The sequence below is a fragment of the Phascolarctos cinereus genome, unplaced genomic scaffold (genome assembly GCF_003287225.1).
Source record: "Phascolarctos cinereus isolate Bilbo 61053 unplaced genomic scaffold, phaCin_HiC Scaffold_725;HRSCAF=1366, whole genome shotgun sequence".
In the NCBI taxonomy this organism is placed as follows: Eukaryota; Metazoa; Chordata; class Mammalia; order Diprotodontia; family Phascolarctidae; genus Phascolarctos; species Phascolarctos cinereus.
In genome coordinates, this window is record NW_027556097.1 from 1,712,607 (window position 1) to 1,728,154 (window position 15,548).

General features: G+C 36.7%; 2 protein-coding genes across 2 annotated transcripts in view; one reads left to right on the forward strand and one right to left on the reverse strand.

The window, feature by feature from the left end:
• The window catches only part of GABRR3 (gamma-aminobutyric acid type A receptor subunit rho3), an 83,196-nt gene extending 82,599 nt beyond the window's left edge, over positions 1-597 (reverse strand). The window contains exon 1 of the mRNA XM_078156830.1: positions 479-597. Within this exon, the coding sequence (XP_078012956.1) occupies positions 479-597 (119 nt within the window). The remainder of the gene's footprint in view (positions 1-478) is intronic.
• The window catches only part of LOC110201998 (olfactory receptor 5AC1-like), a 90,572-nt gene that overhangs the window by 56,276 nt on the left and 18,748 nt on the right, over positions 1-15,548 (forward strand).

Genomic DNA, 15,548 nt, shown 5'->3' on the forward strand with positions numbered 1-15,548 from the left:
TCCTTAATATTAAAGGAAATGGCAGGTTAATCTAACCTTACCCAAGATATTTTGAAAAATTTTGCTAACCCATTAAAAGTTCTAAGATTTATCACTGTTAGTAATTTGAATTCAGAAATAGTATATATTTACACTCTCACTAGATACTCAAATATAAGTGAATATGGCTCCCTCTTCACAGGCTTCTGTAAAAAGATGTATCTTCTGTAAAAGATAATGCCCGTGTTGGGTAGATGACATATTTTCACTTTTCCAAGCTCTAGTATGAAATTTTAACAGAGGCCCAATATCTTGCTTCTGAAAGTGTCAAACAGCTTGGTATCTTGAAGCACAGATGCCATCCCTAGAGACTAGTAGGCAATCACCATAAAGCTTTGCTCCCGGTGAAGGGAAGAAGCTCTTTGGTTTCTGGCCTTTGAGAAGTGGCCCTGGGAGAATCATGATAATGACTAGTGTGTCTACATACCAGAAATCTTACCTGGTTGACTTCCTTGCAGATGAGCACTGCTGCTCTTGCTTCTTGGCTCCAGGGACAGCAAGGACGTTGAAGACCACTGTGAGCCAGAGGCCTGTGAAGAGTAACAGTCGGAACACCATGTCTTTAAAGGAATAGAAATGCAGTAGATACAACCAAGCCTGTCAGTGATCCTTCATTTTTAATGTCTTCTTATTAAAAACTGCATATAAGCCAATGATGTCAGGAAGACTGAGGTAGGAGAAAAGACCAATGCATCACACAGCCTTAATTATCTTCAATGTTGCCTTCGTTATAGTGGATGAAAAAATCCATATGGCTTGTGGGCAAACAGCTGTCATTATATCCAGCAACTGATGAAAATAAAGCAATTTTTCTCCACTTTCCCCCCTCTTTTTCAGGGAACGTTCTTAACTGAATGCTTTATCCCCTACTCAATAAACTCTCATCTGTAGACCTGAGCAGACAAAGAAGTGATGTCAAACATCAAATCCCCTTAATCCTACACAACACCATATACAAATCTTTCATTACCCTACAAAAATTTAGCTTAATGAGAAAAGATTACTAAATTAATCTTAATTACACATTTTGGAAACTTACCCCCTTATGGATTTTTTACCCCTTTCCCTTATTCTACTAACAAAGATACTATCCATGCACAAAATTCAAGGACTTACATTTCTTTGATATTTTCACACAGTAATTTTATTCCATAGATATCAAAAGTGATTTATTTCATTTGACTCTGGGTATAGGAAGTCTTGATATCAAAAAATAATTAGCCTTGCTGAGTGTATAAGGCTGATCAAAACAAGAAACCAGATTCTGCGAAAATGCTCTCTAAGAAATACTGCACTCTGAATATTCAATTCAAAAATATTTAGTAAGTGCAAGGCATTGTGCTAGGCATTGTTTGCAAAAATGAAAAAAAAAAAGACCTGACAGTTCCTGGCCTCTGTGAGCTCATAATTTCCTACTGGGGGGTGGGGCAAGAGAGGACATATAAAAATTAGGATGGAATAGGGACGACCAAAGTGCTCTAATAGCCAAAGTGCTTTCATCAAACTGAAATCCTCCTGTTGGCAAAAATTAACGAGAGGAATGCATCAACAAATGGTCTGCCTTTTCCAAATATTTAATCAATCTTGCATTCTTGATATAAATCACAGATGCATAGGTTATAGGGTAATAGCTTTACAACTGGAAGAGAATGCAAAGTTCTTCTAGTCCAACCCTCTCATTTTTCAGATGATGAGACCGAGGCCCAGAGAGCTGAAGCAACTCGTCTAAGGTCACACAAGTAGTAAGGAACAAAACCAGGAATTGAATCTGAGTCCTCTAACTTCAAAACCAGCACTCTTTGTGGGGTATCTTTCATGAAATGTTTTAAAATTTTTAAAATTTTTATTTATTTCATTAAATATTTTCCAATTACATGGAAAAAATTTTAAACACTTATTTAAAAAATTTTTGAGTTTTAAATTCTCTTCCTTCTTTTTGCCCCTCCTCCCTCCTTGAGAAGCCAGGCAATTTGATATCGACTATATATGTGAAGTCACACAAAACATATTTCCATATTAGCCATGCTGCAAAAGAAAACACAAACAAAATAAAACAATAAAAAATGAAGAGAGTAAAAAAAGTGTGCTTCAATCTTCATTCACAGTTCATCAGTTCTCTTTCTGGAGACAGATAGCATTTTTCATCATAAGTTTTTCAGAATGCCTTGATCAGAGTACCTAAGTCTTTCACAGTTGATCATCCTTACAATATTGCTATTACTGTGTACAAAGTTCTGTTTCTCTTTACTTCACTTTGCCTCAGTTGATATAAGTCTTGCCAAGTTTTTCTGAAACCATCTTGCTCATCCTTTCATTTCTTTTTTTCTTTTTCTTTTTTGGCAATAGGGTTAAGTGACTTGCTCATGGTCACACAGCTAGTAACTGTTATGTGTCTGAGGCCAGATTTGAACTCAGCTTCTCCTGAATCCAGGGCTGGTGCTCTATCCACTGTACCAGCTAGCTGCACCTTGCTCATCATTTCTTGTAGCACAATAGTATTCCATCGCAATCATACACCATAACTAGTTCAGCTATTCCCCAGTACTTAAATCTGATTCACTTATATGTCATGACTTCACCTCCCAGACATTACAGTCCTCTTGAAGAATGAAGGACAAACAACAACAACAACTGATGAGTATCCCCTCAATTTCCAATTGAGCTGCTATCTATTTTTCCATATCCCCTCCAGCATTTGTCATTTTCCTTTTCTGTCACCTTAACCAATCTGATGGGTGTGAAGTGGTGTGTCAGAGTTGTTTTGGTTTTCATTTCTCTAATCAGTAGGGGGGTAGCTAGCTGGCACAATGGGCCTGAAATCAGAAAGATGTGAGTCCCTGAGTTCAAGTTCAGTTTCACAGAATTACTAGCTGTGTGACCCTGGGCAAGGGTCACAGTTTTCCTCAGTTCCTCAGTTATAAAATTAACTGGAGAAGGAAACAGCACACCACTCCAGCATCTTTGCCTAGAAAACCTCAAATGGGGTCATGAAGAGTCAGATACAACTGAAACAACTGAACTATAACAACAATCAGTACTGGTTTAGAGTATTTTTTATGTGTCTATTGTTAGTTTTGTTTTCTTCTGAAAACTGCCTGTTTTGACCATTTATTAATGGGGGAATGACTTTTTTAAAATAAATTTTATTAATTTATTTTGATTTATCAACAATCACTTCCATATGCTTTTGAGTTGAAAATTTTTCTTCCCCTTCCTACCCCCCACCCTCCCCAAGACGGCACACAATCTGATATAGGCTTTACATTTACATACCCATTAAACATATTTTCACATTAGTGAAGTTGTAAGTAAAAATTAAAACCAACAGGAGGAACAATCAGAAAGATGAAACAAAACTCAATAGAAGGTAAAAATAAGTGATAGCGATTTGACTTCCATAGTTCTTTCTTTGGATGTGGACAGCATTTTCCATCCCGAGACCTCTGGAGATGTCTTAGATCCTCATAATGCTGAGAAGGGTTCAGTTTAACAATCTTAGTCATTGCATAACGTAGCTGTTATTGTGTACAAAGTCCTCTTGGTTCTGCTCACTTCACTCAGCATCAGAACATATAAGTCTTTCCAGGTTTTTCTGAAGTCAGCCTATTCATCATTTCTTATAGCACAATAGTATTCCATTACATTCACATACCACAACTTGCTCAGCCATTTGGGGAATGACTCTTTTAAAAAAAAATTGGCTCAGTTCCCTACATATTTGAGAAATGAGGCCTTTATCACAGAAACTTGCTATGAAACTTTCCCCCCAGTTTTCTATTTTCTTTCTAATTCTGGCTGCATTAGTTTTATTTGTGAAAAAGCTTTTTTATTTCATATAATTAAAATTATTTATTTTACTTCCCATAATCACTTCTTTCTCTTGTTTGGTAAATAAGCTTCTGTTATCCAAAAATCTGACAGGTGCATTTTTCCATGATCCCCTAACTGACCTATGAAATTCCTCTTCATGTCTAAATCTTTTCTTCATTTTGACCTTATCATGGTATAAGGTGTAAGATGTTGGTCTATACCTACTTTTTGCTTTGGCAAAATTTTTGTCAAATGTTGAGTTTTTACCCCCAAAGCTTGGATTTTGGGGTTTGTCAAACACTAGATTACTATAGCCATTTAGTACTGTGTATTGTGTACCTGATCTGTTCCACTGATCTATTTATTAGCCAGTACCAGATTGTTTTGATGATTACCACTTTTGTAATATAGTGTGAAATCTGTAAGTGCGAGACTGCTTTAATTCACATTTTTTTTTTAATTGAGTTCTTGATATTCTTGATCTTTTGTTCTTCCAGATGAATTTTATTATTATTTTTTCTAGCTCTATGAAATAATTCTTTGGTAGTTTGATTGGTATGGCATTGCATAAGTAAAATAACTTAGGTAGGATTGTCATTTTTATTATACTGGTTTGGCCTACCTGTGAGCAATTAATATTTCTCCAACTGTTTAGATCTGTCTTTATTTCTGTGAAATGTGTTTTTTAATTATGTTCTTATAATATCTGGGTTTGTCTTGGCAGGTAGACTACCAAGTATTTTGTATTGTCTGTTGTTATTTTAAATGGAATTTCTCTTTCTATCTCTTGGTGCTTGGTTTTGTTGGTACTAAGCAGAAATGCTGATGATTTATGTGGGTTCATTTTGTATCCTGCAACTTTGCTGATGTTTATTATTTCAACCAGTTTTTAGTTGATTCTCTAGGGTTCTCTAAGTATACCATCATATCATCTGCAAAGAGTGATAGTTTTGTTTTCTCATTGCCTATTTTTTTATTCCTCTAATTTCTTTAACATGCATCCTTAAAAATTTGACTTAGTGCTCTACATATTTTAAAAATTAAGCCTCTATCAGAGACATTGGTTGTTAAAATTCTTTCCCAGCTTTCTGCTTCCCTCCTAATCTTGGTTGCATTGGCTTTGTTTGTGCAAAAATTTTTCAATTTTGTGTAATCAAAATTATCCATTTTGTATTTCATGATGTTCTCTACTCCTATTTGGCCATAAATTCTTCTGTTCTCCATAAATCTGACAGGTGAACTATAACTTGCTCTTCCAGTTTGCTTATAGTATCTAAATCATGAACCCATTTTGACTTTATTTTGGTATATGGTATGAGATTTTGGTCTATGCCTAGTTTCTGCCATACTCTTTTCCAGTTTTCCCAACAGTTTTTTTTAAAATAGTGAATTCTTATCCCAAAAGCTGGGATCTTTGGGTATATCAAATAGTAGATTGCTATAGTCATTGACTACTGTGTCTTGTATGCTTAACCTATTCCACTGATCCACCACTCTATTTCTTAGCCAGTACCAAGTAATTTTGATGATTGCTACTTTATAATACAATTTAAGATCTGGAATGGCTAGGCCACCTTCTCTAGCATTTCTTTTCTTTAGTTCCCTTGATATTCTGGACTTTTTATTCTTTCAAATGAGTCTCGTTATAATTTTTTCTAGCTCTATACAATAATTTTTTTGGTAGGTTGATTGGCATTGCACTGAATCAGTAAATTAGCTTAGGTAGAATTATCATTTTTATTATATTAGTTCGGCCTACCCATGAGCAACTGATGTTTTTCCAGTTATTTAGATCTATCATTATTTGTGTGAAAAGAGTTTTGTAATTGTGTTCATACAGTTCCTGGGTTTGTTTTGGCAAGTAGATTCCTAAATATTTTATAATGTCTACAGTAACTTTAAATGGAATTTCTCTTTATATCTCTTGTTGTTGGGCTTTGTTGGTGATTTATGTGGGTTAATTTTATAGTCTGCTACTTTGCTAAAGTTGTTTATCATTTTGAGCAGTTTTTTACTTGATTCTTTAGGATTCTCTAAGTATATCATCATATAATCTGCAAAAAGTGATAGTTTTGTTTCATCTTTGCCTATTCTAATACCTTCAATTTCTTTTTCTTCTGTTATTGCTAAAGCTAACGTTTCCAGTACGATATTGAATAACAGTGGTCATAATGGACCTCCTTGATTCACCCCTGATCTTATTGGAAATGCTTCTAGCTTATCCCCATTACATATGACGCTTGCTGAAGGTTTTAGGTAGATGCTACTTATCATTTTAAGGAAGACTCCATTTATTCTTATTCTCTCTAGTATTTTTAAATAGGAATTGGGTGTTGTATTTTGTCAAAAGCTTTTTCTGCATCTACTGAGATGACCATGTGGTTTCTGTTAGTTTTGGTGTTGATATGATCAATTATGCTGATAGTTTTCCTAACATTGAACCAGCCCTGCATTCCTGGTATAAATCCTACTTTGTCATAGTGATAAGTTGCTGTAATCTCTTTGCTAATATTTTATTTAAAAATTTTACACCTATATTCATTAGGGAAATTGATCTATAATTTTCTTTCTCTATTTTGACTTTTCCTGGTTTAGGCATGAGCACTTTGCCTATTTCTCCAAATAGTCTATATAGTATTGGAATTAAGTGTTCTTTAAATGTTTGATAGAATTCACTTGTAAATACATCTGGCCCCGGAGATTTTTTTCCTAGGGAGTTCATTGATGGCTTGTTCAATTTCTTTTTTTGGAATGGGATTAAGTATTTTAATTCCTCTTCTGTTAGTCTGGGCAATTTATATTTTTGTAAATATTCATCCTTTTCACTAAGATTGTCAATTTATTGGCATATAGTTGGGCAAAATAGTTCCCAATTATTGTTTTAATTTCATCTTCATTGGTGGTGGATTCACCCTTTTCATTTTTGATACTGGTAATTTGGTTTTCTTCTTTCTTTTTTTTTTTAAATTAAATTAACCAAAAGTTTATCTATTTTTTTGGTGTTTTCATAAAACCAGCTTTTAGTTTTATTTATTAGTTCAATAGTTTTCTTAATTTCAATTTTATTAATCTCTCCTTTGGTTTTCAGTATTTCTAATTTGGTGTCTAATTGAAGATTTTTAATTTGTTCTTTTTCTAGTTTTTTTAGTTGTATGCCCAATTCATTGATCTCCTCTTTCTGTATTTTATTCATGTAAGCATTTAGAGATATAAAACTTCCCCTAAGAACTGCTTTCACTGCATCCCATAAGTTTTGATATGTTGTCTCATTATTGTCATTCTCTTGAATGAAGCTACTGATTGTTTCTATGATTTGTTGTTTGACCCATTCATTCTTTAGGATTAGATTATTTAGTTTCCAATTAATTTTTAGTCTATCTTTCCATGGCCCCTTGTTACTTGTAATTTTTATTGCATCATGATCTGAAAAGGATGCATTTAATATTTCTTCCTTTCTGCATGGATTGTGAGGTTTTTATGCCCTAGTACATGGTCAATATTTGTATGTGCCATGTACTGCTGAGAAAAAAGTATATTCCTTTCTCTCAGCATTCAATTTTCTCCAGAAGTCTACCACATCTAACTTTTCTAAAATTCTATTCATCTCCTTAACTTCTTTCTTGTTTATTTTGTGGTTAGATTTATTTAGCTCAGAGAGGGGCAGGTTGAGGTCTCCCACTAGTATATTTTTGCTGTCTATTTCTTCTGTAACCCTGAACGTCTCCTCTAAGAATCTGGATGCCATACCACTTGGTGCATATATGTTTAGTAATGATATTTCTTCATTGTCTATGGTGCCTTTTAGCAGGATGTAGTTTCCTTCCTTATCTCTTTTAATTAGATCTATTTTTGCTTTTGCTTTGTCTGAGATCAGGATTGCTACTCCTGCTTTTTTTGCTTCAGCTGAAGCATAATATATTGTACTCTAGCCTTTTACCTTTACCCTGTGTGTGTCCCTTTGTTTCAAATGTGTTTCTTGTAAACAACACATATTGTAGGATTGTGCTTTTTAATCTATTCTGCTATCCACTTCCATTTTATGGGAGAGTTCATCCTGTTTACATTCGTAGTTATGATTACTATCTGTGTCTTTCTCTGCATCCTATTTCCCCCAGTTTATGCTTTTCTTTCTCCTTTCTCTCTTTCCCTCCTCACTTACTGTTTTGCTTTTGACCACCACTTCCCTTCTATCATCCCCCCTTCCTCTTTACCCTTACTACTTCTTTCCTTCCTTCTACCCCCTCCCTCCATTTTCTTTCCCCTTTTCCCTCCTACTACCTATAGAGTAAATTAGATTTCTATACCTAATTGGTTATGCTATGCCCTCCTTGAGCCAAATCTGATGAGAGTAAGGTTCAAACAATGCTCATCTCCCTTCCTTTCCCTCTATTGTAATAGGCTTTTGTGCCTTTTCCTGTAATGTAATTTACCCTTGTCTGCTTCCTCCTTTCCTTCCCTTCCAATATAATCCCTTAATTAGACCCACATAACCCACTTAATTAGATTTTTTTTATCATTACACCAAAGTCAACTTATACCCACCCCCTCTGTCTATATATATACCCCCTTTAAAATGGTGTAATAACAACTCAGTTTTCAAGAGTTACAAGTGTCATCTTCCCTTGTAGGGATGTAGACAATTTGCCCTTATTAATAACATGTTTTTGTTTTTTTTTTTTTTCCTGTCCCATTTACCTTTTTATATCTCTCTTGAGTCTTGTATTTGAAGATCAAATTTTCTGTTGATCTCTGGTCTTTTCATCAGGAAGATTTGGAAGTCCCTCATTTTGTTAAATTTTCATCTCCTCCCCTGAAAGATTATGCTCATTTTCACTGGGTAATTGATCCTTGGTTGTAATCCAAGCTCCTTTGCCTTACAGAATATCATATTCCACGCCCTATGATCTTTTAATGTAGAAGCTGCAAGCAGCTGCATAATCCTGACTGTGAATCCATGATATTTAAATTGTTTCTTTCTGGCTGCTTGCAGTATTTTCTCTTTGACCTGGTAATTTTGGAATTTGGCTACTATATTCCTTGGCATTTTCAATTTGGGATCTCTTTCAGGAGGTAATTCTTTCTATGGCTATTTTACCCTCTGGTTCTAGGAACTCAGGGCAGTTTTCCTTGATGATTTCCTGAAAGATGCTGTCCAGGCTCTTTTTTTTCATGGTTTTCAGGTAGACCAATTTTTTTTTTTTGGGTGAGGCAATCAGGGTTAAGTGACTTACCCAGTGTCACAGTGTCTGAGGCCGCATTTGAACTCAGATCCTCCTGACTCCAAGGCTGGAGCTCTATTCACTGCACCACCTAGCTGTCCCGTAGATCAATAATTTTTAAATTGTCTCTCCTGGATCTATTTTTCAGGCCAGTTGTTTTACCAATGAGGTATTTTACCTTTTCATCTATTTTTTCCTTCTTTTGTTTCTGTTTGACTGATTCTCACTCTCTCGCAGGGTCATTAGTTTCAACTTGCCCAATTCTACTTTTTTATTTATTTATTTATTTTTTTAAGAAGGAAATAGGATGTCTATTTATTTATTTGTTCATTCATTCATTTATTTGTTTGCTTATTTATTCCTTCATTTATATATTCATTCATTCATTCATTCATTCATTTATCAATTAATTAATTAATTTATTTATTGTGGTTAGGCAATAGGGTTAAGTGACTTGCCTATGGTCACACAGCTAGTAAGTGTTATGTGTCTGAGGCTGGATTTGAACTCAGGTCCTCCTGAATCCAGGGTCGGTGCTGTACCCACTGTGCCACCTAGCTGCCCCCCAATTCTACTTTTTTTTTTAACAAATTGTTTTCTTCTATTAGATTTTGTACCTCCTTCATTTGGCCCATTTTACTTTTTTAAGGAGTTCTTATCCTCAGTAAGTTTTTGTGCCTCCTTTTCCATTTGGCCAATTCTACTTTTTAAGGAGTTATTTTCTCCAGTGTACTTTTTTCCAATTGGCCAATTGTATTTTTTTAGGGACTTGTTTTATTCAGTGTACTTTTTTTCCATTTAGGCAGTTGTGTTTTTTAAGGACTTGTTTTCTACAGTTAATTTTTGTCCTTCCTTTTCCAAGCTATTGACTCTCTCTTACATACCTCTCATTTCTTTTCCCAATTTTTCTTCTACCTCTCTTATTTGACTTTTTAAATCCTTCTTGAGCTCTTCCAAGAAGGCTTTTCAGGCTTCAGACCAGTTCATGTTGCCTTTTGAAATTTCAGATGTGGGTTTGTTGATCTTCACTGTCCCCATAATAAGAATCTATGGTATGTTTCTTTTTGCTTATTGTGTTTGCTTTTTTTCCTAGCCTTTAAAAAAAAATTGAGCTCTCCTTCTGGGGAGCAGGGAGCACTGACCCAAGCTTCTTGTGCTGAGAGCCTAGAACTGTTCACTAGCTTTGTGTGCAATGGCCTCTGATGCTGGCAGTTGGAGACTGTAGGGTTCTGGCAGCTTACCTTGTGTTGGGCTGGAATCAGCTCTAGGGGTTGGGGTGGGTAGTCTGCAGGATGCCTGCTCACCCTGGTCTTTTGCTCCTTTCTTTTGCTCCTGCTCAGTAGGGCCTTGCAGAGGGATGTTTTGCTGCCGCAGGTTGTTTCTCCTCCTGGAGATTTTCCTCTTGGAGTTTTGCTTCCCGGAGTTTTACTTCCCAGAGTTTTGCTGAGGCACTGGGAGACTTGGCTACCAGAGAATGCAGAGGCACGTGGTGGTTTTCTGAGCCAGTTTCCACCAGTTCCTCTGCCTGTACTGAGGTACGTCGGGGTCCTGGTGTTGATGCTTGCCTGCTCCTCTGCTCTGGGGTTCAGGATCTCTCCCTGGTGTACTGAGGTGGGGCTTTCACTAGTTTGCTGGGACACCTCCCATTCTGTATTGCTCCCCCTCCCCCAGAGTGAGAGGGGCCTTTCCTGTTAATCCTCCAAGCTTCCTGGGATACAAGACTTCTGCACCCCATCTTTCTGCTGGTTCTGCTGTCCCAGGGTTTTTCCTGAGGTGATATTTTCTGGGCTTTCAGAGGTCAATAAGACAGGGTAAGAGTGATTTACTTCTTACTCTGCTATCTTGGCTCCCAGAAGTATAACCTATTTGATTTTTAAAATAAGTTTTTTTAGGGGCAGCTGGGTGGTGCAGTGGATAGAACACTGGCCCTGGATTTAGGAGGACCTGAGTTCAAATCCAACCTCATACACATAACACTTACTAGCTGTGTGACCCTGGACAAGTCACTTAACCCCATTGCCTAGCCTAAAATAAATAAAAATAAGTTTTTTCAGCTCTTTCACATTTTTTCAGGCTTTATTTGTAGCTCATTTGACTTCATTGTCTCTTCTGAGTTTGTGTCTTGATTTTCCCTGTCACCATTGTAGCTTTTTATGGCCAGTGTTAGGTTTTTTTTTTTTGGTTTTATTTTGTTTTGTTCCCAGTGGGGTGGGGAAGTGGCACTGTCTGAAGAGTTAGACTTCTTTTGCATTGCTGTTTTCAGAGCTAGCTGTGGAGGTTTGGAAACATTCAATGCTTTCAAGAAGAACAGTCTGGGGAGAGGTGTGGTCATTTCTCTCCTGGTCTGTACTCTGGTCTTTACCCAGGAAGGGCTCCTGAATACTTGGGATTGCAACTGATACTGCTCCTCAGGGATCCTTCTCCCTTGGAACCAGAAATAATACTGTTCCTCAGGGCTCCCGATCTTTTGTGGCCAGAAGTGATACTGTTCCTCAAGGCTTTCACTCCTTGCCTGAAAGTGCTCCTTTCTGCCCTTGAACTATGACCTAGAAGTGGGTATAGGCAATGGAGTTGCCAAACAGCATCTGGTTCTGTGTCCAAAATTAGCATATTTTCTGACAAGTTTCAAGGTCCCATTACCATCTTTGGCTTGAGAATTCCTGAAGCTGCTCATGCTTCCACTATCACTGCCTAATCCTACCACTGGTGCTTCATCCATGTGGCTCCTTCAGCCTTCTCCTCTGTGTCACAGATCCTTCTTTCTGACCTCCTATGTTATTTTGGGCTGAAAGAATGTCTCACTTTGACCTTTAGATTCTGCCGTTCCAGAATTCAATTTGATTTTAAAATTGTTTGGAGGGGAATGTTTGGAGAGCTCAGCTCTCCACCACCTGGCTCCACCTTCAGAACTCACAAAATTTTTTACTTCATATTCCCTCTGAGGGGTTCCCTGGGAACATCAGAAGTCAACTTATGTCTTTTCACCCTAAAAGAGCTCTTCAGCTCTCCTGAAAATATTTCATGGGATCCATGAATTTGGAAGGGAAAAAATATCCATCTCTATTTTCATTAAGCTCTAACTGGAATTTAGGATATCCTTCAATTATTTTAAAACATTATTTAGAGAAAGGGTCTATAGGCTTCATCATATAGCTCCAAGGATCCACAACACGGAAATGGTTAAGAAGTCCTGGACTGGCCAACTTTCAAGGGTTTTGCTGGCTTTCAGAATCTCTTATTAGAAGAGGGTCTAGTCCTATTGTCTGTCAGTTCTTTCCCAGAGGACCAAAACTTGGCAAAGCCTGTTTTCAAGGCCTTTCTTACTCCTTTCCTGGCATCTCTTTTCTGGCTGTTCAATACCATTGTTCTCTCTAGATGCCCCGAATCCTGCCCATTTTATCCCCATTCATTGACATTTCATCTATTCTTATCCTCCAGGGCAGTACACAAAGTTCAAGATGGATTTCTATCTCCCATCAAAATGTACTTGTCCTTTGTCCCATTTCTTTAGGGACTTATTAGATAACTCATAAACTTATTTACAGTGAAGTCTTGGTGTCTGTTAAAGACTGAATGTGTCGAGTGTCACACATTCCTCTGACAATTTAATAACAGATTCCTGGAGGCAATACCTTAGTTCAAATGAATGAATCTCTAATGGTGGAACTTCGGGCTAGTTGGCTGGTAGGGGAGGGCAGGTAGATGGTACAATGGATAGAGTTCTGGGCCTGGAGTCATAAAGACTCATCTTCTCAGCCTCAGATACTGACTAGCTGTATGACCCTGGGCAAGTCATTTAACCCTATTTGCCTCAGTTTCCCGGGGTCACAAAGAGTCAGACATGACTGACAACAACTCACCAACTTACAGGAAAGCTGATTTGAAGGAGAAGGGAAGCTACCTTTTCTCAGTATCTTTCAAATCCCACTATACAGAAATACTTGAAATACTGGCTTTGCTATGGATGTAGCAAAAAAAGTGATGTCCTCTACACCAGAGGTTTTTAATCTAAAATGCATGAACTTGTTCTTTTAAAAAATATTTTGGATAATGAAATTTCATTGTAATGGCTTTTCTTTGTATTCCTACAAATTGTATTTTATACTTTTAAAAACACTTCTGAAAATATATCCATAGCCTTTTCCAGACTCCAAATGAGTCCACAACATTGAAAAAAAGTTAAGATTCTCTGTTTCACATCTTAAGGGAGAATCAGATTTGGGTAATCCACTGAAGAGGGATTTGTTCCTTCCAGTTTTGTGAGTGATGACTCTATTTTCCTCTCAAAGAGGGTGCTAGTATATTAGAGACCAGATTGCCATATCAGTTTTGTCCCCATTAAGGGGAGGAAATTGTTTTGCATCTTTAATGGTAATGAATTTTTGAGTGGATAACTGTATGAAACTGAAGATGAAGTCGTAGTCTGCAGCATAATGGAACACCTATTAGTAGGTCTTAGGACAATTAGAGTAAGACATCTGTCAATGATGCCATCAAGATGTCTGCTTCATTCTAGCTCAGCTTTTAGGGAATTCTTAAAACAAAGCATGAATGAAAATGAATAACTATCTGGAAACAGAATTAGTTCTGTTATGTCTTGGTGAAATTGATAATAACGACAGTCTCTATTTTCTTCCTTTGTTGATGTCAATCACACTTTATTCTTTTGTTCAAGGAGCATAACATCAACATTGAAAGGAGGGGAAAGAGCTCACAATATCTATCAAGAAATGTACAATTAATATCAGGCAGTTAGGTGGTATGGTAGATAGAGCACTGGGCTTGGGATTAGGAAGACTCATCTACATGAGTTCAAATCTGACCTCAGACATTTACTAGCTGGGTGACACTGGGAAAGTTACTTAACCCTGTTTGCCTCAGTTTCCTCATCTGTAAAATGAACTGGAGAAAGAAATGGCAAACCACTTGCCAAGAAAACCCCCAATGGGGTCACAAAGAGTCAGACACAATTGAAACAAATAAACAACATAAGTAATATTTCTTCAAGAGGGGAATAAAAGACTACCTAATGACTATAGTGTGCAAAACACTCAGATTAATTTTTTCCTTAAAAATCAGTTATAGCCTCCAGAAATGTCTAAATATTTGTTTGCTTATGTTATATTGCTGACTTTGAGTAAGATGACTTGACTTGAGTTGGTGATTTGGCTTTGCCACCTGCTAAACTTTGGTAAGCAACTTAACCTGTCAAAAACAGTTTCCTCATCTGTTAAATGGGGATAATAATAATTGTATTATGAACCTCATGTGGTTGTTGTAGAGATCTAATGAGATAACATGTATAAAATGTTTTTATCACTATCACCCAATGATGTGGTTCATTACCTAGAAAGATCTTGGTCTCTAAATTCTTTCTTCTCTGAGAAGTAATTTAAAAAGACTAAATAATTCTTTCTCTATAGCTTGAGCCTCGTAGCCACAGAATTTATCTGGTGAAACAGTTGTAATATATTTCTGTCTCCTTCTGAGCACTAAATAGGTCCCTAATCTTCCCCTTTTGTCTTATTGATTAAATATTTGTACAAGAACAGACACAAATCAGCAAGAGGTACTGAAACCGATCTTGTCTGAAAAAAAAAAAAGGAAAAATTCTTAGAAATGGGGATTTGTGGAACAAGTGAGGGAACAGAGATAGAAAAGGGAAGAGGAAAATGAAGCTTCACCAGCTCTAGTCTTAGTAATCTCAACAGTTCAGCAAATGCTTTATGTTTCTTGTGCATAATTTGATCTCAAACTGTCCTGTAGTCCAGCATTAAAGGTCTCTTGACTGACACTCTCCCTCTATGGTTCCTCAGAGCACTCCTCTCAGTTTCAGTTAAACCTTCCCATCCTGGCAGCAGCTACTACACCCTACCCCTAGATTTCCACATTCCTTATTTTTCCATATCAGTATAGAATCAGCAATAATTCCCTGGGAGTCAAGAAGGGGATTTCTATCCTCACTACTATGTGCCCATCTTCTTGGCAATACCAATGGGGGCACTACAACTATAGACCATTCTAGCATTATGATTATTATTATAGTATACATATATATATTATATTATATATATATATATATCATATATATTTTATAGCATATTATAGTATGCTATAATCATCATATAGCTCAAACCTTTGGATGCTTGGCTGAATGTTTTAATTTTCACTTGGTACTTCACCAGCAGCAAAATAATCAGGCTAATGCCAACTTGTATACCCCCATTTGGGGACTGGGGGATATAATAATAATAGCTAGCATTTATATAGTGCTTTAAAGGTTTGGGTAGCACTTACAAATATTATCTCGTCTGATCCTCACAACAACCTTAACAAGGCAAGTGCTGTAAATTCCCCCATTTTGCAGATAAGGAAACTAAGATTGATATTAAGTGACTTGCCCAGGGTTACATCGCTATACTAAGGGTATGAGACAGGATTTGAATGCAGTTCTTCCTGATTGTAAGTCCAGCATCCTGT